The sequence below is a fragment of the Toxorhynchites rutilus genome, chromosome 3, assembly GCF_029784135.1.
Source record: "Toxorhynchites rutilus septentrionalis strain SRP chromosome 3, ASM2978413v1, whole genome shotgun sequence".
Taxonomy (NCBI): domain Eukaryota; kingdom Metazoa; phylum Arthropoda; class Insecta; order Diptera; family Culicidae; genus Toxorhynchites; species Toxorhynchites rutilus.
In genome coordinates this window covers 46,381,105-46,407,643 of record NC_073746.1, presented here as the reverse complement: position 1 = coordinate 46,407,643, position 26,539 = coordinate 46,381,105, and the positions used below count along the sequence as shown (strand labels likewise).

General features: G+C 36.2%; 1 protein-coding gene across 14 annotated transcripts in view; it reads right to left on the bottom strand.

Moving 5' to 3' along the window:
* LOC129774856 (probable nuclear hormone receptor HR3) overlaps positions 1-26,539 on the bottom strand; it is a 465,935-nt gene that overhangs the window by 51,324 nt on the left and 388,072 nt on the right. For 8 of the 14 annotated variants that reach the window (XM_055778877.1, XM_055778874.1, XM_055778872.1 and 5 more), the window contains one exon: positions 9,398-10,816. The exons of 4 other annotated variants lie outside the window; for them this stretch is intronic. In XM_055778877.1, the coding sequence (XP_055634852.1) occupies positions 9,398-10,385 (988 nt within the window). In that variant the 5' untranslated portion in view covers positions 10,386-10,816. The remainder of the gene's footprint in view (positions 1-9,397; positions 10,817-26,539) is intronic. 2 more of the 14 variants (XM_055778876.1, XM_055778875.1) reach the window with 1 other exon arrangement.

Here is a 26,539-nt window from a genome sequence, read left to right as displayed (position 1 = left end):
TTTCGGCTTTGTTCCAATGGTTCTTATTCGGTCATTTTGCAAAAGTTTATTTCTCCCTTTTGGACTCGATTCGAACAGAAGGAGGCTGAATGTCTCAAAAAATTAAAAAAAAATCTTCACCCGATATTTTAGTCCCTTTTCAGACTTTATAGTCTGGAAATTTTAGCGGCTCCAAAAACATATGGTAACTAATTTGTAAATTTAATAATTACTACGTATCGCAATATAAGGTAAATCAAACTCTTTTTTTCGGAACCTTGTTATTCTCACCTGGTGGCAAATTGATTTCAAGATCTAAATTAAATTTATTTTCAGCATGTAAAAATGTATTTTCTGTCGCGTCGCGATTACGCCCACAACATCCAGCACCTCAATCTCTATCTCTATGTATATAAAAATTTTCTGTTCGTTTGTGTACGCATCGAAACCTTGAAAAGTACGGAACCGATTGAGCTCAAAGTTGGACCCACTTCAATTCACTTCAAGGAATGTTGTTACGGTATAAAAATTGAAAAATTTAGAGAAACATGATTTCTGGTATGGCCATAGTGCGTTTCTGAAATTAAGCTTCTTATGAAAATCGACCATTTCGTATTAAATATGTGTTCTATGTGATGGAAACATCATTTTTCTGAAGTGTTTGACAAAATAGTGAACTCAAATTGTGTTTCGAAATGATTTAAAATTTATCGATTTCCCTCATCTATCTCCATCTCTATCTACATATATATATGGCACCTTGATATGAAAATGATCATCTCTAATTTCGAAAAGTTACCTCATAAAAAAATGTTTACCACCTCGAAAAAACATACTATGCCGAATATTCGCTCAATCGTACTTAAGGGAGAGTGGCGCAAAACGGTAAAAGTTTGAGTTATTTGAAAATCGAAAAATCACCCAGGGGGGGAGTAAAGGAAATCGGGGGTTTCGAAAAAAAATCTATGCCAAATGTCTTAATATTGCATGAAACATCGAGACTTAGTGCCATCTCGAAAAAAACATTTTTTGTCAGAAATCGACACTCTGGGACTTTTTTTTTTTCGGAATACGGAACAAAACGTATGAATGTATGATCTTATAGATACCTGCTGGGGTCTGCGAGGGTGTGCGCAACGAGAAGGCTCATCTAATCGACTCGTTCATTATCGAAAGGTTCAGAATAAGAGTACCGTTTAAACGCTTCTGTGCAGCAGAAACAACGACGAATTCTCGCCCTGCGAACAACCCTAGCAAGGCGCCAGGAGTCTTTAATTGCGCATTTAAAACGCGAATCGAACCATAGCATAGCCGATGCGTTACTTAATGCGTCCAAACGTTGCATAGGTCATGTAACTTGGATTTCGCTTACGGCGGCGATACATTTTGATCGGGTCGAGTTCGGCGGATTATTCACATTATCGCAGCTGTCTGTTGCATTTGATTCGATTCATTCGATTCATGCAGATCGCTCCGGGGTAAAATTTGAGAGTGATCTCAACGAGCACAGAAATTGACAAGATCATCTTCCACTAACTAGATTGCGGATGATTGCTGAAGTCCGAACACACAGCCTATTGGACAGGCCGCGTAGCGCATCCCCGATTCATTGGCCGTTTGATGCCGGGCATGTCGTTTGCCACATGAGTTAGCATTAAACATTCAGAGCGCATATTTGCCCCGGACAGCCGACGTGGCAAATGAAGACGTTAAATCTGTGCGTGCTGATGATCATCGTAGCGTATGGCAAGAATAGTAGGCAGGGGGTGGGGTGTAAATGGTTTGGAAGACGGTTCAACCACCCACCGATATTAGTTCAGTCTAGTGATTGCATCGGTCGGCTTCAATGTTTTTTTTTTGCGCTGCAATCAGGTTTGTCATGGTAAACAGAAGGGAGCGCGGGTAATTGCGGCAGCAAAAATAACAGAATAACACATTTTGATAGTAATTCAGTCTCACACACTGTTCACGCAACATGGTATGGTTACTGGGAATGACATCGAATAGACAGTAATCGATTGGCATAGGTTTCAGCAACTTGTATTTGTGTTTTTTAAGTGAAACCTTTAGGATTAGTGTCTTCATTAGTATCCAGTTCATTCAATCGAGTTGCACGCCTACCTAGAAGTACAAGGGTTTAGTGGCTGCCCCACGGCGATTGTGCACTCCGGATAGAAGTGTTTTTTTGTATGCAACAAACACATGATTTGCATAAATGATTCAATCGATTCAAAGGCCTTCCGATCCCTTCAATCGGCGATAGGTCGGTGGCATGGCGATTTGCTTTAACGTTCTTTTTCAGTTCTGTGCAAAACTGTGTAAAAATGTAATTGTGTTATTTTGTTGTGACCATCGATCATTGCATGCAGGACACTGTTTTCAATTTAAATATTGGTTCCTCTAATCAGTGAGCTCGAAACACTATTAGAGTAAGAATAATTAAACAATCTCCAGTATGAGCATGTATAATACGAAAGTCAGTAGGGTGAGATCACTGTGGATCGATTGTTCGACTTTGGTTATTTCATTCGTACAGTCATTTGTCGACAATGATGTGTGCGAATGAATTCACTGTTACACTTTGTGAACTCGTTAAGTTTAATTTAGCGTAGGAGGAATTCTGGATACCGTCATATTCGATAGAACTTAACTTCACCGAGATTCAAATGTTTAATGATTACGTATCTTTACTAGGATTTCGATGTCGCATCAATAGCTCAACCGTAGGTTAGAACGGCATGTTCAATAATACTCGTGTGCTCAACAAAACACACGAATACCATGCAAGTATGCAGAATGGCATCTTTGATGAAACGCAGTGCGAATTAGGAGACTTTTTTAACTGATAAATACATCAAGGTCAGCACGGAAATCAAACCCAAATCGAATGATTTTACTGATAAGCATTGAAAGAAAACAACAAGTCTATTTGACACGTGAGTATTGGGCGTAAAACGAAATTTAATCATTTTTTTTTTTAATAAAACAAGGTTATGTGTGAAGTGAAAAAAAATTCCGCTGCTTTTCACTACTGTTTTTAGTCCTTATAGTAATTTATGAATGCCCTGCTGAAGGAATCTTTTTATGGTCACAAATGAATCACATCGATTTTCACCTTGGTTTTAAAATTACTAACAGTATACGTGCTCTCGTTATAATTAGATTAGAGTTCCATTATTTACGACTATCTTTCGTCATTAAATCAGTTTTGAAGCTGTCTTCCCTTATTTGCTTCTCGTAATAAATTCCAGAGATCGTTTTATTTGTTCCTTAAGCCATTTTTGACGGTAGGTCAGAACAATACAATGTTTACCAATCCGTATTCTAAGGTCCAATTGGGAATCTTTAGATCATTTAGAAAATAATTTGATATATGAGCATTGCCACGCCAAATCAGTTGAAAACAGCAAATTTGAACGCCCCTTTACAAGTAGATTTTAATAAGATAATCTGAACCGAATATAGAGAAGAATCCAATAAGGATTCTCAAATGGGAAAGTAGGAATTTCCCATACAAATGGAAAATTCCATGAATCATAAGCTAGGTAGAAAGATAAATAGAGTAGGTAACAGATTAGACAAATTCTACCTGAAGAAAGTGCCGCCCCCCTCGGGCGCATCACTCTTTTCGATTTTTGATGAAACTTGGTTAACATAATAGAAGCTACTCAAAATCACAATTTTCATTATCATATGCCCAAATTAAATTACGATTGATTTCTTACCCTTCTGTACTCGGGCGCAAAATTGTGACTCGTATACTCACAAACTTCCGGCTTGCACTGTGGTCACGCATATTCTAGAGCTTGCCACTCCAGAGTAAATTCAAGGCGTGTTCGGCATAGAAATCTCAACCAAGTACTATTAATAAAAATTACGCAAGCAATGCTACGTTGAGAAGGCAAAAGTTCCACTGGAACGTTAGTGCCATCCAAGAAGATACTTACAAACTGTGCCTGTCTCTGTAATATTTCTATTACATATTTTTATGCGTTATTGGTATTTATTTAAAAAAAAGGTATAATTTAATGAATGAATTCTAGAAAACATTTTTTCTTAGACTTCATTCAGTTTTAATAGTCATTTAATTCAGCCACTTTATTGATTCTCGGTCTGTCAGACCGTATGCGCGGGTATTGGAGGATCAACGGGCGTATTCAATATTTTTGATATTATTTCAATAAATAGTAACTCAAAATCCAGATGTCTGATTAAAATTTGATGTTTGACAAAGTTGTTTAAAAATAAATGAATCATTTACGAAAAATAATATTTAAAATATACTGTTAAAATATGTTACTGAAAAATTGAATTTAATATTAATAATTTGTATATCTTAAAAAACATTTTTTTGCAAATTTTTATTGGAAACCCCTTTCAATTGAACAAAGTTTGAGTGGTGCCGTGGTACACTCATCAAAATGGAAATATGAACTTTTGATTTTTTTTTAAATTTCAATACTTTGTGAAACCGTAACCATTGAGGAAAGTAATGTAAAAAATGGAATCTGCACGCGATTCTACTTAAAAAAAACTATATTTAACGTTTTATCCTAGGACTAACCATTTTTTATAGTAGTGCTACTTTTCTTAAGGGGTTAGTACACTATGGAAACTTGAAAAAAAAATTAAAAAGAAATTCTGGCTTAAAATGCTCTCTGGGATGTCTTCTTTACTGTATTTTTTGTCTCAGGTTTGTCCGATGCACCGTTCCAAAATTACAAGCCAATTAGTGGACCTTAGATTTTGCGTAAGGAGCGCTGATCCAAAATTTGAAACGCGATTTTCTCAAAAGCCATGTTTTGCAAACTGGTGGAGGCTCTACCTCCGGAACGGTCCATCCGATTTTGATGAAAAAGTTTTTTCCCAGCTTCTCCACTGGATTTCCTGTCATCGTAGAACGTAGGATTTTTTTTTGATATTTTGAAAAATTAAATTTTGGTGAATATTTTTGTCTCGATTTGTGTGGCAAAAACGCAATTATTTTACCAAAAATTTCGTCATTTCGTCAAAAATCAATATTTTGAAAAAAATCCTACACCCAAAATTGATTTTTAGCTCATGCTTTGTCATCCCGATTTATGGCATTAAATGAGACAAATATCAGCTCAATCCAACTTAGGGGGGAGTGGCGTAAAGCGGTCAAAGTTTGAGTTTTTTGAAAATCGAAAAATCACCCGAGGGGGGAGTAAAGAAAATCGGGGTTATCGAAAAAAAAAATTGTCGATGCCAAATGTCTTAAAATTGAATGAAACGTTGAGATCTAGTGTCATCTCGAAAAAAAATTCTTTGTCAATAATCGGCACTCTGGGACAAAGTTTTTTTTCGGAGTACGAAATTAAAAGTATGGTTTTGGGTGCCAATAAAAATAGTTATCTCGATTTTTCATTCGGAACTTGCTACGAAATGTTCATTTGCATGATATATTATCACCCTATGCAAAATATTAGCTCATTAGGACTTCATTTACTCGTGTCGCAAACGTTAAAATTTGAGTATTTTTGAAAAACGAAAAATCACCGAAAATCAAGATTTAAAAAAAAATGATGCCAAATGTTTTAAAATTGCATTCCTCGTCGAGATTTACAGTTATCTCGATTTTTTTAACGATGTCAGGAAATATATCCAAGATAACGTAGAAAATTTTTTAGTTGAAATCAGTCTACTAGAAAAACTCGTAGGACTCCCACTAGTTTACAAGGTTTTGGCTGCAAGGGTTTAATGAACCGGTTACGGCTATTCCGCCGAAAATTCCAATTGACACAATTTTTTTTATTGTTTGTTATGTAATATATACCTAAAAAAAATTGATATCAGATTAATCATAAGAATTTATTTTCTCGCTGAAAAAAAATCGTGAAAATCACATACACACATTTTTATGATGTTAATATTGTACTTCCCCCTTAAATGGCTACGATATCTCAAAGTATTAAAATTTCAAAAATTTTCAAAAAATCATATTTCCATTTTAGTGAGTTTACCACGGCACCACTGTACGTCAAACTTTGTGAAATTTAAATTAATAAAAATATCCAAAAAAATATCGAAGGGGAGATGTTTTGAGATATAACAGTTTTATATTTCATCCAATATTTGAGTAAGATTTTTTAACACAACATCAAAAGTGTTATTTTTCCTAAATGGTTCATTTATTTTCCAACAACATTGTCAAACATCATATTTGAATCAGACATCTGGATTTTCAGTAACGATTTTTTGAAAAAAAAAAGATCAATGAATTTGAATACGCCCTTTTGGAAAACCAGTCGCAATTTAAATTTGTCATATGATAATGAAAATTGTGATTTTTGGTAGTTTCTATTATAAGTGCCAAGTTTACAAAAAAAATCGGAGAGGGCCGGTTCTACGGCCGGCTGATTTGGGGTGGGATTACTCATATATGACCTTAAGGTCAGGTGGGAGAAATTGGTTGCTGTTCTTTTTTTACAGGAAATTAAACTTTCTAGGAGAATATAAAACTGCACATCAAATTATTAAAATTTGACTTTTTTTTTGGCGTGCTGAGTTATCAAGGCTGAATAAACTCTATATGTTCATGTTTTGTTCCAGAAAAGACAGATTTTTTACCTTATGCACATAGTAGAAATGTATTTTTATTTTAAAGGAACATTGAAAAGGTCCTGTTTTGTAAACGTAAACTTGAAAACTTTTGTAAACTACCATATATTCCATTAATTAAATTTAATAGGAATTAACAAATGGAAACGCATGGTAGTTCTGAAGCAAACGGAATTCAATACAGGTCGGACTCGATTATATACAGACTCGATTACAGGTAAACTTCGATATAACGTACATTTCTCTTTCAAAATTGTACGTTGTATCGAATTGTACGTTATATCGAAGCAAAATATTAAACCCAGGAACACAGCTTATATTACTTTTTTGTGTTGTTGTTTGGGTAAGGTAATTATGAAATTAATAATTATGAAAAAGTTCAACTAAAAGATGAAGCCAACCTTTCTCATGATGTTTCCCTTCATACTGCTCGATTCATTTAGAATCCGGAATCAGAAAACCAATTGTATCTAGAGATTGGTTAAAAGTATAGGCCACCAAGTGACCTTTGTTGAAGCTGTGAGATTGACAAGAAACTCTCAGTACCTATTTCGGAAAATATTTTTTACACATTGATCATGTGTACGTTATATCGAGGTAAAATGTACGTTATATCGAGGATACGCTATAACGAGGGTACGTTATATCGAAGTTTCCCTGTATATATGATTCGATTATATACAATTTTAGACTCGACTATATATAATTCGAAATTTTTTTTTTTTTTATTTCAAATATAGCTTTATAGAGAAAATGAAATCGGTCAGTGTTAAAGTGAAAGTGAATTGGCTATTACGAGTACAGTGAAGTAATAATCGTGATTTTGGTAGATTTTAGTTGGAAATTCACCAGACGTTGTTGAAAACGATATTGCGGCGAAATTAAAAAAAGATAGAAGTTAGGTGTCAAAGAACAAATTGTAGAGCGGTTAGTGATTTTCAATTTGGTTGATGGGAATATTCATGTTTATTATGTTTTTTTTGGTAAAATTAAGAATAACATATTTAAAAATACAAACATTAAAGTTTTTAAATTGTAAAATATTAATTTAATCCACTCATTTGTAAATTTCACAACTGTATCCTGTATAACATTTTCTTATCTTTCAAATGGAAGCAACAGAATTGTCCTACGTAGCGTAATTTAAGGGAAACAGGCCCCGAAACAGAGAAAAAGTTCATTAACTCTGTCATTGTTGGAATTCGAACATATGCGTAGAAATTTTTATCATCAAATATGATCTTCTATCACATTCTAAGTAATTAGAATTTTTTATATAAGAAAGGTATTCTATGACATTAAGGCGATGAATCAAAAATTAAATTTTTCTTTTATAATCAAAAAACGAAACATATGTGCATAAAAACAAATAAAAAAATTTTTTTTTTGACTCGATCATATACAGGATTCGATTGTATACAGTGGAAAGAAATCGAAGACTGTATATAATCGAGTCCGCGCTGTATTTGAAAAAAAAAATATTTAACATTTTCATGAAAGGGGTCTCCCAAAAAAGTTTCATGACAAGTTTCATGAAAATCGTTTTTGACATGACCCTCTTCGATTTTTTTAAACCTTGTGCATAAGATGGACCCTACCCAAATTCGCAATTTTAATTATCATAAGACCAATTCAATTAACGACATTTTTTCTAAAATGATGTATTCAAAATTGTTCATTTTCAAAAAAATGTAGCTCGAAATTTAATCATCTGGTTAAAGTATGGTGTTCGACTATTGAATAAATGCTCGATCAGAATTTGTGAACAGACACAGAAAAAATCATTATTCATCATGACAACGCCAGACCTCATGTTAAAACCTATTCGGAAGGGCAGAACTGGAAAGACCTGCCCGCACGCCGTATTCACCAGACATAGTTCCTTCAGATGAGGTTGCTCAAAAGAAGTGGAATTTTGCAGTGAGGGAGTCCGTAAATTGCTTCAAAAACGGGCGGAGTCACATTTGTATGTAATATGCATTTGAAATAAGCGTTGTATTTTTCCTTCAAAAAGGGGAAGAATCCCAACGGAAACAGTTCTTCTATCATTGTGAGTTTCGAATAGCTTCAATTATTAAAATAAATTAAATAATTGATAACAAATTGTTGCTGTGATTCAGACTAATCTATAGCTTTAAAAACAAACAAAATTGAACCAATCCATTTTTTACAGTTCATTGACCATAAATAACTGTCTTTTTTATCCAAATTCAACGAATCGTATAAATGATTGGCGAATATTCCAAACTGGCCTAGTATTTTGGAATGCGTGCTGAAGTATGCACCGCATAACTAGTCTTGTGTGCAATCGCTCACAACATCTCGTGGTTGGAATGTTGAACAGGTTTGTTATGTTCATATTAATTAAACTATGTTAAACTTGAAAAAATTGAAAAAATTACAAACTCTCACTGTTTTCTCAAAATTCAAGCGCACAAAAAGCATAACAATCTATTCGCAGATGTCATTTTATTTCTCGCCAACCGAAGAAATTGTTTGGAATAATACAAATTGAATAATGGATCACTTTGTATTTCATGTATATTTACAACTCACTTAATCTCAACACCGTTGATAAAAATCAGAAAGAATCTTAGATTTCATACAACAACGATTTCCAAACAAAGATGCATATCTCTTCAAATGTTTTTGATTTAGAAAATACATGTTCCAGGATTGGGACAGAGTCGCCCGTTTCGTTCAACGAATGTAAATCACAACAAATAAGCAACTGTAAGTGCTATTCTTCAAATTTCAATAAAATGATGTAATTGGTATAATCAAATTGAAAAATACAATTTCGCACTGATTGTCTACGGCTCTCAGTCCCACTTACCTCGGATGGAGTTCGGTGGCTTCTTCTCGTGCTGATGTCCGCCCAGTCCGAGCAGATCGCTCGCACTCGGACCCATCTCCCCGCTGGCCGCAGCTGCGGCAGCCGCGGCCGCCGCCAGTAGATTGCTGGTGTTCAGCGAGGAAGACGACGACGAACCGGCAACCGACGGCGGCGGAGTTGTACTGTCGGCCAGGTCACTGGTTGTCGCCGCCGACGCAGCCGCCGCCGCTGCCGTTAGCGAGGAACAGAAAGCATTGAAGTCCTGCTGGTTCATTAACCCAGCCGACTGCTGGCGGGTGCCGGCGCTGCTGCTGTTGGTGGTGTTGGTGCTATTACCGCCACCGGATGTCCCGCCCGGTACTCCCCCGCCCGCGGAACAATCGTTCAGTGGCTGCATCAGTCTATGGCTGAGCTTGGGAAACTCTCTGGTATCACGGGTAAAGCTATGACTATTGTTGACATTACTACTATTGGTATTGTTGCTGTTACTGCTAGTGTTGGTATTACTACTGCTACTGGTATTTCTTAAAGGCCCTAGATTTGTATCACGTAAATCAGTCGTTGCGGCAGCTGCTATGCTTGTTGTAAATAGGTTTCTATTGTTTTGATTATGTTGCTGTTGGAGTTGGTGCTGCTCCTGTTGGCTCTTGTGGCTGTTGGCGATTTCGTTCAGAAAAAGCCGTGTGTCCGCCAGCAGACTTTCGTTCCGAAGGATGCTATTGTTGCCGGTCATTCCCCCGGAAGTGCTGCAACCAACGTGGGGACCCTGTTGCTGGTGAGAATGCTGCTGGTGAGACTGGGTCAGTCTCGATGAAAGCTTCGGAGCAGCAGCCATTGCTGTTGCGGAAGATCCCACAAATATACCGAGACCACTCCCCGTTCCACCACCGGCACCGCTTCCATCGCCGCCGAGTCCCGTTCTGCTATTATTGCCTTGAAATTTACTATTCCAGGTCTGATTGAAGAACTCGGTGAAATCGCTATCCATATCTTGGTTGCTCAAGCTTCCCGCACCCAATCACTCTCGCACCCCCGCTGCTACTATACAAAGTGTCGACGTAACTATACTGGTTCCAGAAACAAACTCACTCGCACCAGTTTCGAAGGCTTCCTGTGCCTGGATTATGTAGGATACAGATCCTCGATCGATTTCACACTCATTTTAACTAACCCTATTGTGGCAACGGTCGACCGAATCGTGCTGACTGAAATATGTGACCTCCCAAATATCAATATTCACTCGCACTATTTTCTCTAGTTTTCACACTTCAGGCTTCTCCAACTTCGCTCGAAGCACAAACATTGGTTTATTATTTTTTATTGTCAACACTCCTAAAAACACTTCGTTGAAAAGTTTAAATTTTTTTGTATTTTTCGTTTCTTAGCGCACATTAATTTGCGCTTCCGATCGATGCTTCCCTGAAACCATATCAAACGACATCAGATAAACTTCCGATGCAGGTGGGTGGATGCATCGAAACACCTCAACACTTATTTTTAGCCGGAAAGCACCGTTGCGTTATCATGCACGGTTGCAAGGCACTGAGACAACTGGACGCGAAAAGCGCATTATTATAACAAAGAAATTTGTACAAAAATTTTGGGGCCTGCGAGAAGCAGCGTTGTGCCTTGCTGTCTCGATTGGGTCGATTCTCTCTCGGTTTGGTGGCTTAATTATATTGGTTACCACTGGTGGTGTTGATGGTGGTGATGGATGTGATTGTTTACCCGCCGATGGTATCGGTTACATTTGAAGGGGAAAATAGCTGATAAGCGATCGCATTTTTCGGGTGTTTTATTACCTACTCTCAACGGCAGATATGGTTAGGATACGGAAAGTTTACGTATTTTTGGGAATCTAGGGGTTGTCCATATATCACGCGGACAGAAAAAAAACACTAATTTAGGCACCCCCTTCCCCACCGTGAATAAGTGTGGACATTCCTTATACCCCTTCCCTTGTTGTCCACGTGGACATCGTCCATTTATTGGAAGAATAATCAAGAAAAGATTGAATTGCGCTTAAATTCCATTTTATGTTTGTTTCTATTTTCTATTATATGTTTTTGTTGATGAAATTATTAGCTTTATAATAACGGTTAGTTCTCAGTTCTTTGGTTTTTCTCCAACGGGAAATTGTTTAGTTTATTCTAGATTCCATTTACGTTGTATTGATGCTTCCCACTTAGCTAATGAGGCTGTATTAGATTCGCTGTTGGATATTTCCAGAAGAAAACGATATAAGCTGTTTGAGTTTTCAAAGAAATTGACAATGAAATCATGGTCTAGTTAACAACATTGCAGTTTATCGGAGAAAAGTGAATTTCGAAACGACAGCAGTGGTATAAATAAAAATCAATATGAGTATTATGTTCATTTTCATGCTATAAAAATGTTTTTTTTGTATGTTGAAGCTTGGATTGCTCAACACCCGAATCGTCGTTCTAACTCATAGACGTTCATCAGTGCTCAATCAGTGCCGTTCACTAAGTTTATTCGCAGATTTATCGTCCCATTAGGATAAGTTACTATTGACGAATTTCATGCCAACTCGACTGGCCATTGGCAGCAACACTTCAGATTGCAGTGAAGCGTTGTGGGTGTAAAGACATTGGTCATTCAATCAACTTTGTATACTTCAAATCTTAGAAAAAGAATTAGACTTCTTTTTGAATGAGGACATATTTTTATTTATTTTTTACCAAAATTTATAACTTAAAAAATATAATATCTACAAATTTCTGGGTAAAGAATAAAATGTAGGAAATTGTTTAAATTTTCATAACAATTTCCAAACTTGAAAAAGTTGTTGTTAGAAAAACTTTTTCCCTTTAAAAGTGCTTATCTTGCCATGTATGGGTGTCTTGTTGGAAACTGTAAGGGCTACTTATATTTTTTTTCAGAATTTAAAAACAAACATATTTTTGAAAAAAACTAAGTTTAATTTTCAAAATATTTATTTTAATGAAATTTATGATATTTTCTGAAGAAAACAAAAATAATTTTTTACATTTGATTGTCTATCCAACATTTGTAGGTCTTATAGTTTGAGAGTGAATAATTTTTTGAAAAATTTTATTTTCCTTTTTTTCGTAAAATCTTAACTAAAAAAAACTCTGAAATCTACAAAGTGTTGATTAGAGAATGAAATGTAGGAAATTATTTATGTCTTCACTAGAAAATATTAAAAAAAATCAAAACAAAGTTTCTATGAAAAAAAAACTTTTTTGAAACTCAAAGTTAATTTTTCTCGAAGATATGTTTTTTCAACTCCTGAAAAGAATAGATATGGATAGTTATCCATATCTATTCTTGTATCGCGATTTACATGTTCTTTGAACATTTCTTTTATTTAGAAACACGCCAAGAACATGTCAAACCCGAGAATTTACACACAAAAATGTTATGAGTAGAACATTTTATTTTTCAGGGGTCTCTATACAAAAATGATATGCATCCCATAAACTATAAAAGATAGAAAATTGACGTCTTCGGTAAAAGTTCATATTTTAATGAGATCTAAAATTTTGTCAAATACGCTATATCGCTATCTTTACTTTAAACAAACGTAGGATTAGGATTAGTAGGATTTTTTCAAAGAAAACGTGGAAAAGTTGTTGTTAGAAAATCTGTTTCTCTGTGAAATTGCCCATCTTCGGATGTATGAGTGACTTGTTGGAAATATATTCACTTATTTTGAAAAAAAAACGGAATTTCAATTTTTCAGCTTTTTTAAAGTGAAATTTTTCTTTAAAAATTGTTTCGCATTTTTTCAAAATTCAAATAATTTCCTACACTTTATCCTTTAACCAGAATTTTTTTGATATTACAGTTTTAGAAACAGACGTTTTCTAGTGTAGAGACAAGACATTCGGAGGTCCTTAGAACTTGGGAACAAATATAACAAATGATATTTTTACCATCCGTTATTTTACTATTTGTTTATTATTCTTTTGAGAACACAACAATATTTAAACGAAAGAAAAAATTCAACGTTAAAAAAAGAATTAAAGCTGGTAAAGTGAGGCGCCTTTTTCAGCCCTTCTGATTATCCGAAACAAAAAAAAAATAGATCCTCAATCAGTGAAGATTCCGATATTTATAGACATCGAACGTGCTTAAAACATGTTCTTATTCAAAATGGCGGCCACTTGAATTTAAAAGTTGTGTTTTCGCACGTTTTTTATAACATTTTAACTTCGCACGTTTTTTATAACATGCGATAGAGAGATGTATAGAGATTGTATTCATAAACTTTACAAGGTACACATGAATGGTGGAATATGTGTTTTGAATTTGTTAATTTATGTGTCCTGTTAATCTTTCATTTTCGTAAAATCTTGGATGTTCTTAAAAAGGAGAAACGAAGCAGTTTTTATATCAGGAGCAGAAGGTGAATCGAATCCCACATCTGAGAGAGCAAAAAATCAGACCTCAAGTCTTACAAATTAGTAATATTACTTTACCTAATTGATATTATAAGATCTTCAATACCACGAAATTTGAAATCCTTGTTAGACTGAATGACTCCTCAGCGGGAATAAATAGATCGCTCTCAACTCATGCACGATACTTTCAGTATATACATTTCAAAATTACATTGTTGACCGGGCAGATCAATCTTTCTATTGATAAATATAGAGTACTCAGAATGGTAAAGTTTGAGAATATTGAAAAAAAAAGAACAGATTTCATTCATTCTGGAATTGTTTGTCGATGTTTTATTGTAAAAAATAGCGTGTCCATGCGGACATTGTCTAAACCCTCTCCCAAGCGAGGACCCTATCGTTAACCTATATATTTCGTGTACTCTCAAAAACATGATTTCTCAAAAAATAATCCACAAATTGCTCTATGCAAAACCTTTTGCAGAACGGCAACAGCAACCGCAGGAGAACAGATTTTTACCTTCAATTTTCAAAGAACACAGTTCATCCCCGCAGTAAAATATCTTTTCTACATCCAGGTTTAAACATTTAATCCCGGCACAATACTCAAATTCGTCAAAATTAGATGATCGATCGGATAAAGTCGCCATTAAACTCGAGAATACCTCTAAATTAGAGATGAAACGGATATCCAGTAACTATCCGGTATCCGACCTATCTGGCTAATTTTTGCTATCTGGCCAGATACCAGATAGTGAAAAAAATTTCTCATTAACATGACAGTTCGACTGAATAGTTTATAAGGTAACACAGTAAAACTATTTTTTTGCAAAATTCAATTGTATTGTTCAACATACAAGGACGATACAGCGATTATAGCGATCTTGTAACTTTTCGATACCATTTTTATAGTTTCGGTAATCACTTCATTATTGGTCTTAAATTTTTCTGCCAGCGAGCATTCTCTTCATGTCTGCGAACAGAAAATAGTCGATGGGGGCCAGATCTGGAGAATACGGTGGATGCGGAAGCAATTCGAAGCCCAATTCATGCAATTTTGCCATCGTTTTCATTGATTTGTAATTTTCCCATTTTTTTCACAATAACAAAGGTTGCTTCACTCTCAATGCTGTAACATTCGAACCAATCGACCGATTGCTGTCAAATTTTGACACGTATCCATTGAAGAAGGTGCTTTACGATAGTCATGTAGATTTTTGCAAGAGGCGCCATCTAGACGTCAACCTTACGAACTTTTCAGCCAAACTTTTGAGATAAGTTATAACACAATAGCATATAAACATCATTCACACGTGAATAAAAATAAGGTGTGATTACTGACATGTTAAAAATGTTATTAAAATTGAATTATTATCAACTCATATCATCAACGTTTAATCCAACTGCATCGCATTCGTTTTGTTTAACGCTTTTTTCGCTTTTTTTTTGCACCATGTCACATGTTTCACTTAATTTTGTATTTGCTAATAAAGAGTCAAATATCCGGCTATCCGGCCCACCCACTATCTGTTCATTACTACTTGAAATTCACACAAGTGCTCTCCCGGCGAAAAAAATTGTAAGGAGTTGTATCTAGGCCACGACCGCATATTTTCGACGTAGAACTACGCAATTATATTATGCAATCCACTTGTTTACAACTCCGAATATTATTTTAGAATGCATCGAAATTTTTGTAATAGATTATGTTCTTTTTTTGTAACGAATAAATTTGATGAACGTCCTTTTACGTTTGATATGATGCCTAGGACTACCAAAATATGCGAACAGCAAAATTGTCAAACGATCATTCTATTTTACATTTCCCTCTGAAATTATTGCACATCTCATGTTTACATAGTTCTCGAACCGCGAAAGTTCTTTAAAAGTACGTTTTAGGGAAACATATTCCGGTCTGCACAACGACAAGCGAGTCCAAAAGTATTCAACACCAAAAAATACCCACCAGATGCATGTATTTGCAAAGCGGATTCCCCCAGGAACATTAATTTTGAAGTTAGGGAAACACAGCTCGGTGGGAACAAAAATACCCCCAACTTGCATGTATATTTGCAAAGTGGATTTCCACAGGTATATCGATTTTGATGTCTGTGTTGGGGAAACCGTAAATCGGGCCAATCAAAACTTGGCAGTTAGAGCTTTTAGATAACGCTTGACATTTTACAGTTATTCAATTGTTCATCTCATGAAAAATAACATTTCATTGATTGTGATAGACGCGTAGAAATATTTCCTATCAATTGATGCAAACATCTTTCCGACCTGTTAAGAAATGTTCGAGTTATAAGCATTCGAAATACGGGTAGAGTTAGCACACAAATCGGCAGAACAAGTTTATGGGAAAAAGGAAGTTTTTCCAGTTTCCAGCCGTTTAGAGATTAGTGAATTGTAATGTATAGCATATCAAACAAATCTTAGAGAATTTCCGATTCGATTGGTATGCAAATCATGAGAATTCGTTCACAGTAAAAATAGTTATTAACGTTAACTTTATTTCATAAAAACGTGACCTGTATTCTGATTTGGCACCCTTCCTGAAAGACGTAGTTCTACGTCAAAAAATATAAAAATCAATGGTTAAGCAATTTCAAATAAACTATCAGAATTTAAAATTGCATTTGGAATACTAATCTGACAGAAAGCAATTTTTCTCAAAAACACGGATTGTACATCCGTCATCGCGGATTCAATAAACCCATATTTCATTGCTCAGATTGCTTCCACTGAGCGGTGCGAGCAATCGGCACAGAAGCAGTGTTTCGAAATTGACTCTCAGCTTTAACACATGGTGTTGGCTGATTTCTATTGAGAGTGAAACTAAAAATTGAAAGCAAAGAGCCAAATAATTTGCGTTTCACAACTATAGAACCACTCAATTTTTCTAAGTTTCCAGAGATATGTAAGAAGTCGATTGAATTGAAGTATATAGTGTAGGACTATCTTCATTTTAAAGACTGGCCCTTTGAACTATATTGTTGTGTTCAGGCGTGAAACATGCAAAAAACAAAAAATCCAGTGTTTCATAACTATAGAACCAGATGGAAAAACTCTCACTCCTTTACAAAATTAACGTCAATTTCACATGAATTACAATAAGTTTCTAATTCGTAGGTCATCTTTAGTTCTCAATCAGTTCAAATAACCCATTCGGGGTGGTTTTCACCAAACTGCGTCATGTTGTAGTGTGTATCTCGTTTTACGCAGAGGATACTGCTCGTTTAAGCTCTTCAAATCACTCATACTGCTCATAAGCTGCATCTACTAATCGTACGATCACTCCTCATAAGTTTTTGATAGGGTTTTGATCTGGTAAACAAGCTGACCAGTCCAGAATCTGAAGCCCCTTTTCAATAAACCATGCCTTTACTTTCCGGATATTGTGAATTGATGCCAAGTTACCAAATTATCACGATGTTTTTTATGCAAAAAATGATGTAAATGGTCCAAAAAAATCTGCTTTTAATTGATAACAAACCTACTGAAAATAGTATTTTTATATGGATGTGGAAGGCAATTGAATGTAAATAGAAATATTGACGTCACGATTCGAGAAGTAGCTATGGCAGCGCATGCTATCACGCACACTAAGCTCGCAAACCCTACCTCTACTGCTCTACCTAATAATCCTGCTCATAGCGTGGTATCGAAGAAAAATTTTATAATTTATGTATTTTGAATCAAAATCCATCCCTGAAGAGGAAATCTATACACTTTTTGTACTCGAAACATTCACACATTGAAAGATTAGACGTAGTCCTACATCAAAAACCTTCGGAATTGTGCTAAATAATTCATGGCTTTTACATCATGATCAGAATCATTCTGCTAATACATCGTTGTTTGTGCGATTTTTTGCCAAAAATAACTGGAATAACACTCGGATTAGAACCACCATTTTTGAAAGTGTCGAAAAAGGTAACTTTTATTTGGCCTCTGCTTACTCCCTTTTCTACACTCATGAATTTTAAAAACAAGTCGTGGGTTATATCTGTGATATAAGGTAGACGTAGAACTTCCGTTGGCTCGGTAATCATTTATTTGAAATTGCATCTGCATCAATTCTAAATGAATGAATGAATGAATATTATGAATGATTTCTCGTTAATGTGTGATTGGATGAGTATAAGTATGGAATTGTTATTAACATAAAATTCAACTGTTTCGAACTTGTTGGTGGTCCTGAATCGAACCGATGGAATTTGAATGGCCTTGTAAAAGCAACTGAAGATGTTTGATACATGATTCATTTTTGTTTTCGTGAGAATAACACGAGATTTTTCATGATCACTCCATGCGCAGAATAGAAACTGAGGGCGCCACTTCACGGTGAAAACGAAATGAAGTCTATAACACCACAATAGTGATGATGTTTGCTTATTATACGCACTGTGGCTATAACCTTGCATAAAATTAATTTCGTTTTTATCGTGATGTGGCAATTTTTCATGATTGTTCCATGCGAAAGCAGAACATAAACTGTTGCTATTGACGAATTTACGTTATATTTACAACCAGATGGCGCAGCGAGTAAAATGATGATGTTTTTTTTTGGTCGTTCAAAATTTTTAGAAAAATCAGAATTTATCTTCAAATTTCCCGGTTTCGCGTATTCTTTCTACGTTGAAAAGGTTAGAAAATCGCCATTTTACAATGAGGTGTGCATATTATGAAGAATGGCTTGGTACAAGTGTTGTAACTTTATTTTTTTTCAACTAGATAAACGTTGAGTAGCGTGTGTTGCGCTAAAAATACTGCAAATCTTTTTTGTATCGGCCCTCACATTATCAATTATATAATCCAACTTGAGATGATATCGATTTCATCACCATTATCCACAGTATTCATAACCTGTATGCATTATCAAACTCAAAATTTTCGAAGATTTTCAATGACTTTGGTCCAATCGCGTGTTGAAATCATCGTAAATATACAAAGCACTAACTTTCTTACCATATACTGAATACATTTAATGGTTGAAATGAATCTAAATAGAAATAAAATTAATAATCAGGACCGAATCTTGCTTTTCAGTGCGTATAATAAACAAACATCATCACTATTGTGGTTCTGAACTCTAATGTATGTGTCGCATGAGCTGATTCAGCTTTGCGTAAATTCGTCAATTGGATTGCATCACGGGAACACCAAGTCGAATGCGTAAATGCGAATATTCCTTCGCTTGGACGCATTCACACGCAAACAATTTATCATGACTGTTCCATGCGAAAGCAGAACAGAAACTGATGCGAGTAAAAATACTCACGCCTTGCATGTGTCCGCTATGGTTTCCCAAACACTAATGCAAGCGAGCAAAAGGTAAGGTAAGGTATTGTATTATAAAGACTTTCAACTTTTTCAGTTCATTCGTCTCTAGCCTTGAGAAAGGCCCTTTAAAAACTCTACTCTACTCCAGCGCTACCATCTCCACCCTCTTGCCTTGAGAAAGGCACTCGATCCCTCGCCGTCCAGCTCGTCCAGCAACGATGTTGTCCAGTCGGTGTCCACGCAAGATGATGGAGCAAAAGAAGTCGCAGTTTGCATGTATTCGCTCGGTTTCTCCAGGTACCTGGATTTTGGGTCCGTGTTTGAGAACACATTGCGATCACCAATCATCATCAATGAGCAATGACGATTTCAATAGCTTGCTTATAAAGCAATTTTAAAGCTATTGAAACGATTTTTTGGACCAATAAGTGACAATCATATAATTCGTTGACATTCTATCTTTCGGATGAAGTGATTATTATACCGCTCCATTCAGTCGGTAAAGAGGTATTAACGAGCAAAACCTTGCACTCCAGCGTCACTCTCTCGTTTTCGAAACTTTGAACTTACACCCCGGTACAGAAATGAAAGACGTAGTCCTACGTCAAAACATAGTTAGAGAATTAAACCATACTTTTTAATGCCGAAGAATGAATTTGAATGTTATCACATAACATTTTTGTTTTCGGCGACTTGATTCGATGGCAACGGCCATGATCGGATCAGAATCACCTTCCCCTAAAATTTGATATTTTGGGCTACGAAGTTGTGTGGAACAAAACTGTTTTTTCCACGATAGTCAAAAACAGTAATTTTCTGGTTCCATCAAACATTGTACCTGTAGTTAGTAAAACGACATTGAGTAAAGGGCGAATCTCAGTGTATGTCATTTCGCCGAACTGTAAACTACTACACTGGAGTCGCTTTTTACGCGGGGGATACGTGCCGCGTAAACAAAAACCGCGTAACAATTTCAACATTTCTCGTCGTCGATTACTTCCTCTGGGAGTACGTGAAGGACCGTTGCTATGTTAATGAGCCACAAAATTTGGAGGAACTTAAAGAATAAATAACTCGGTTTTTCAACAGTCGAAGTCGTAATGTTAGAGTTGTGCATGAAGAGTTTTGTTCACCGTTTAAAATGCCTTATCGAAAAAAGGAGTAGTCACATCGAAAATGCCTAAAATTAGCTTTATTTTCGTTTTTTTTAAATAAAAATCGGTTCACTTTTGTAGAATCTATTAAAATTTGTTTCGTGAGCGTTTAATTTGAAAGACCCTCTACTTAGCATTCTTGTTAAGATTAATGTCGGCCGGGAATAGAAAAAAGTGATAACTAACTATGGACAATATTTTGTATAAGATACATTATGCCAATTTCTCTGAGTAAGACTTCAAAGGATCAAGTGATAATTGTACTTTCAATAGATATTAGGGAGACTAATCGGTAGTCCAAATGTCAAGCTTCACTGGTTTTCGTTGCTGAATGGGAAAACATCGATCTGCATGTTTGTAGTTTGTTCGGAAGGGTGTAGTGCAACCATTTGTACGTGTTCACTTCAGCTCAACACCCAAGTTCCATTAGGACTCGGCATCACATACATTATTGACACACAATGGGTTATAATTACCCTCTCTCCAGTAGTGCATTAAAATAAAGCGCATCGTTGTTTTAATTTCGTAACTCAAGCAGTTGTTCGTGTGGCGTTAATTTATTATCATCACCCCGCCGCCGCCACCGTCGCTCCGATGCACTCATCCTAGCTCCCACAAATCGAGCCAAGCACGCGCGCACCCCATTCTGGCAAACATACTGCATGTGTGGGCCGAAAAAGAATGCACTTGACGCCACCATTGTAAATACACACTCACAAAAAAGTGTGTAAAAGTATCGGCTAGGCTACGGCGAGGGGAAAAAAGCCACCGCACACACAAAAGTACAATCTCATTTTAAATAGATTTCCGTTTCTTGACCTACCCCAATAACGTTTCGATTTGCGAGTGGCCACAGGCAGAAGCGCACACGATGGTATTCCTTTCCGCACTAGCATCCCTTCCTTGTTCCTCTCCCTGGTCGTGGTACCAACATACACACAAACGCACACAATCGACGTGGCATGTCGGTTCTGCATTCAGAAAACGCACAAAAAATAGCAGGAATCTCCCGTCTGCCTTTTGCCCTTTTTCCATCGTGGTGGGAAAAAGGGAGGAATTTTCGCAAAACAAACATCCTCGTGAGCTCGGAGTGTTGTATGTTTTCGTGCTCTCTCTCTCTCTCTCTCTCTCGAGATTGTTTTGCACCGGATGCTCTTGCTACTCTGCTCTGCTCTCTCATGGGCTCTCATTTCCCGCGATTACACTGTACCACCTTCCACTGCCGCCGGTGGTCTTCTATGCAATTGCGTGTGAATATGAGAAGCTGGAGAGTGTCAATGATGATGCACACGGGAATCAAGCATCCCGTCGTGGTCCTCGTATTTGTTCAACGGTGCGGAATGGGCGGGGGAAAGCACTAGTAACTTACTGAAACCCCGCACGAGTGAGAAGAAAAATAATAAAACAGCTGTTAGCAGGATTTTGTCTGTGCTGATTTTATCGCCGATTTGCTCTAGATGGATTTTGCAATTTTTTTTCCAAAAGGTTATACAGCACGGACACGATTATATACAGTTTTTGATTTCTTCTCACTGTATATAATCGAATCCTGTATGTAATTGTATTTTTCGTTTTTTGAATATAAAATATAAATTTGATTTTTGATTGAACACCTTTCTCACATGAAAAAAAAAATTATCCAAATTATCTCAGAAAGTGAGACGATCAAATTTGATTAAAAAAAATCCTTCTACGCATATGATCATTTCGACAATGACAGAGTTATTGATCTTTTTTTTGTTTCGGTTTTTGTTGCCTCAAACTGGCTGTACATTACAAAGTACGCTACGGAATACAATTCTATTGCTTTCATTTGAAAGATGAGAAAATTTAGTACAGGATATAGTAGTGTGAAATCTACATAACATTTTGGAAATAATATTTATAAATTATAAATTCTAAAATATTGTTTAATGTGTTATCATTAATTTAATCGTAAAAAAAATTATATTAAACTAGAAAATCTTCAAAAATCACGATTTTTACCCAATGTACAAGTAATTTTTTTTTTTAATTTTTTTTTTGGGTCCTACCTCCATCCCATACGCTTCTTGTGGAGTGGGAGGGACTGATTATCTCGTAGATAATTAGTTTTTCAATGTTATATTACTTGATGTCGTCGGATTTTTTCTGGTACTATATTTCTCGTTGCGTCTACTCCCGCGTATGGCCATCACTCTAAGTCCATCACATCTAGTCAATTATGAAATGTACATTCTGTAGTCATTATATAATTATCATTTTGTTCTCATTCGCTGACATTCATGTCAGTGGTCAATAAAAATGTTTAACGAAGTCAATTGTTGTCCTTTTGAATTGTGCGATATTTGTCATTTCTTTAGCGTCTTGAGGTAATGTGTTGTAAATTTGTAGTCCACGATAGAAAAGTGATCGTTGTGTCGTTGTTTTTGTAAGATATGGTAATCTAAAGTCAGCTGCTCTCCTAGTGTTATGAGAGTGCACGTCTCTTCCATATTCGACGTCTTCCATCAAATAATCAGGTAGTAATCCGAGTTTCATTTTATGAATAAAAATGAGGCAATTTCGGACAGTCCTTTGTCGTACGGACAACCATTGAAGCATATCCAACATCGAAACACTTGGTGTGTACCTACTACATCTAAGAACCACTCTCATTATCTTATTTTGTAAACGTTGCAGTCTTTGTAGTTGCGTATCTGAAGCATGTAGCAATACTGTAGCACAATAATAAAAATGTGGCATTATAACAGACCGTACATACGTCACCTTAGATTCGAATGTTAGATACCTGTTTATCCGGCAAAGCACACCATATTTAACAGCCACCTTTTTTATAACGTAGTCAACATGTTCAATGAGCGTTAGCTTCTCGTCGACTTGCACACCTAGATATTTAACAATTTTTACTCGTTCAATCATTACACCATCCATGAACATAGGTGGATGTCCGTCTTTCTTCCGACTTCCGATTATCATCCAGTACGTCTTGGAAAGATTCAGACAAAGTCTCTTCATTTTCAAATACTCCGTAATTATTTTCAAGTCTTCGTTTGCCTCCGCTATTGCTGTAGACAAGTCATCATTCACCCAATAAATTGTAGAGTCATCGGCAAACAATTTCAATACACCTCTTCCTGTATGATATTTCATGTCATTAATATAGAGAATAAACAACAAAGGACCTAACACACTACCTTGAGGAATACCTAAATCATTTAGTCTTCGATCCGATGTAGTATTTCCAAACCTAGTTCTTTGACTTCTATTATTCAAATAGCTTGTAAACCAATGCAAAACCACACCAACAATTCCTATGTTCTGTAATACTTGAAGAAGCTTCTGTCTATCAACAGTTTCAAAAGCTCTTTTGAAATCCAAGAACACAGCTACCGTGTATTTTCCATTCTCTATATTAGACTTCCATTTGCGTAATATTAAGTTTATCGCAGTCTCAGTAGAATGATTCTTTCGGAAGCCTGATTGTTCTGGAATCAAAATGCCTTTTCTGTTGATGAATTCCAGCAACTGCTTCTTCACACACAGCTCTAAAATTTTTTCTTGCAGTCTCAACATATTTATGGGTCTGTGTAGCTTTGCATCAGTAGTGTTTGTCACTTTCGGGATAGGTATTACTATCGATTCTTTCCACGGTTCTGGGACTACACCGCATCGAAGACTTTCATTTACGATTTTCAACAACATACCATTCATAACTAACGACGCGTCTCTAAACACTTGGGTTGACACATTTCCAATTCCTGATGTACGTTTCAAATTCTTTATTAATTCGTTGAGTTCATCATTTGTAACCAATGAGAAATTCCTCAAATGCGGATCGTCTTCAACTGACAACTGACACACATTCGACACCAACGCTGTCTGACATGGAGGAATGCTTTCATGTATTTCAATCACGCTATCAACAAAATAGTCATTCAATCGATTTGCAATTTCTTGTTCGTCTGTTATTTCTATGTCATCAAAGTTCATTATATTCGGTTTCGTCGTCTTGGAATTCAGTAGTTTTTTAATTGTTTTCCATAATTTTCTTCCGTCATATTGATTTAATTCCAATTCTTCTTGAAACATTGTATTTTTTGCCTCTCTCAGCGCTCTCGAATATAGATTTCTAGCAGCAACATAATTATTCCAGTTTCGCATTGTTCTATCTTGCCTATGCTTACCACACAATCTATCACGGCGACACTTTAGATTAGCCAGATGATTGGAATACCAGCTGTTTACTGGATGTGTTGTAACGATTTTGATATCTATTAGTTGCGATACACTTTTTTCTAAGATTTCATCAAATGTTCTCGCTTCACCATGAATATCGCCTCCAACAGTAGAGGAAATAGATGTACAAGTAATAGCCACTTAAATTACACCTTATCGTTGAAAGGTTACATTTCTTCTTGAAATAAATCATATTTCATTGTGATATTGAAAAATAATTATTTCCAAACTGTGTATAATCGAGTCCAAAATTGTATATAATCGAATCACATATAATCGGGTCCGACTTGTACTGATTAGTTGTGGGCATAGCGAACGCCGAATAACTTTGTGTTAAAATGACACGAAACAATGTTTAAATTCATGACAAAAGTTCTTTGAATATGGTTAAAACGACAGTATGTGCATCCAATGGTTCAACAAAAATATAAATAAAAATTAAACCTGTTTTCGGGTGAAAGTTTGTAATAGATTTTTCGACTCAAAGTGGTTTGGCATCTGCAACAGATGAACTAGATGTGTTGTTTAACACTGTGCTCGCTACCAACAGCGCGAAGTGGAGCTAGTGTCACATGAATTAAATTTCCATGCCCATCCCTATCATTATCCCCATCCAATCTACTCCCAACCCCTCATGAATGCAATGTGCATTGCACAACTACAAACCGCATCACAGCCCGATGTACGGCATGAATTACAACACATATGAACAAACATTTGATGGGAATACAGATGAACCCTCAATGCAATACAGACATTCCAAATCCAACTATCAAGCATGAAAGATCGCGAATAAACCATCCGAGTGTTTCTAGAAGTTTCCAAGTGTCGTTTATTTTTCCAACAAGCCACATTCCAAAATCCTGAGCTATCATCCTGGCCTTCTTCAGCCGAAGGAACCGCCATCTTCCTCAATGGTGTGATCCACCACACTGTAACTACCGAGCGGTCAAAATAGCCGGTAATATATTCTAAACATCTTGAAATTTCAGAATATGTTTTGTTTTTCTCAAAAATTGCAATTAAAATAGCTAATGGTCCCTGATTTAAGCGCATGACGAGTATACTCGTCAATCACAGTCACATATATGTCATTAATTGTTTGAAAACTTAGAAAAAGTAACCACATTTAACCCGGACCGATGACAAATACGATGGTGTATCGGATTTTTATTGCAGGTAAAGTTTTATATGATCCTCGATCATTCGATCTCTTTTGGATTACTTTAGCAAACTGTCGCAATGCCGGAGCAAAATCATTTCAAAGAGAACTGCAGAACTGAGAGCGACGAAGGAAGCAGGATATCTATCCAACGTTTTTTGACCGATAAGATATTGAGAAGGAAATGGTTAAAGATTTAAATTGTGTTGATAATATGTGAGGGTGAAGAATGATGGCAAAGTTACGCTTCCATTGTGTAGTTTGTTTTTTTATTGTCAAAGTTCTGTTGCTGATGATGACAGCTTTTTGAGAGCTGTATAACGCTATATAACGAATAAACAAGATTGCTCCCGTGGCCGAGTGGTCAGCGTCTCACATTATCATGCCGGGTGTTCGGGTTCGATTCCCATTCTGGCCGGGGGATTTTTCGTCAAACAAATTTCCTTCGACTTGCACTGTGGTCACGCGTATTCTAGAGCATGACACCCCAGAATACATTCAAGGCGTGTTTTTCAGCATAGAAATCTCAACTAAGTACTACTAATCAGTCATTCTTCGTCGATTGCTACAAAATCCGCTACAAAATCGAAACTGGAAAGTTTTTTTTCTCCTCCGCCAAAGCGAGTATTTTTTTGTGCCCAAGGTTACCACGACATCGCGCACGTTGTTTGATCGTGCAAGGTGTATCTTGTCGCCAGATCGACTTAGAAAACTCCCTTCGGGCCCGAGGAAGGCAGCCCAAGGTGCCGCTGAGAGATGTGTTGGCTCGGTTAGACCTTGATTGCATGTCCCAAATATATGTTTTTCTTGAAGCTATCGATCTTCGTGTTTGATTGTCCCTATATCCTCACACCCTTCTTTTCTTCCTCTGCGAGTAATAGGCCCCCTGCTATAAACAGTAGATTAAGTTGAAATGTAAATACACTATAGATAT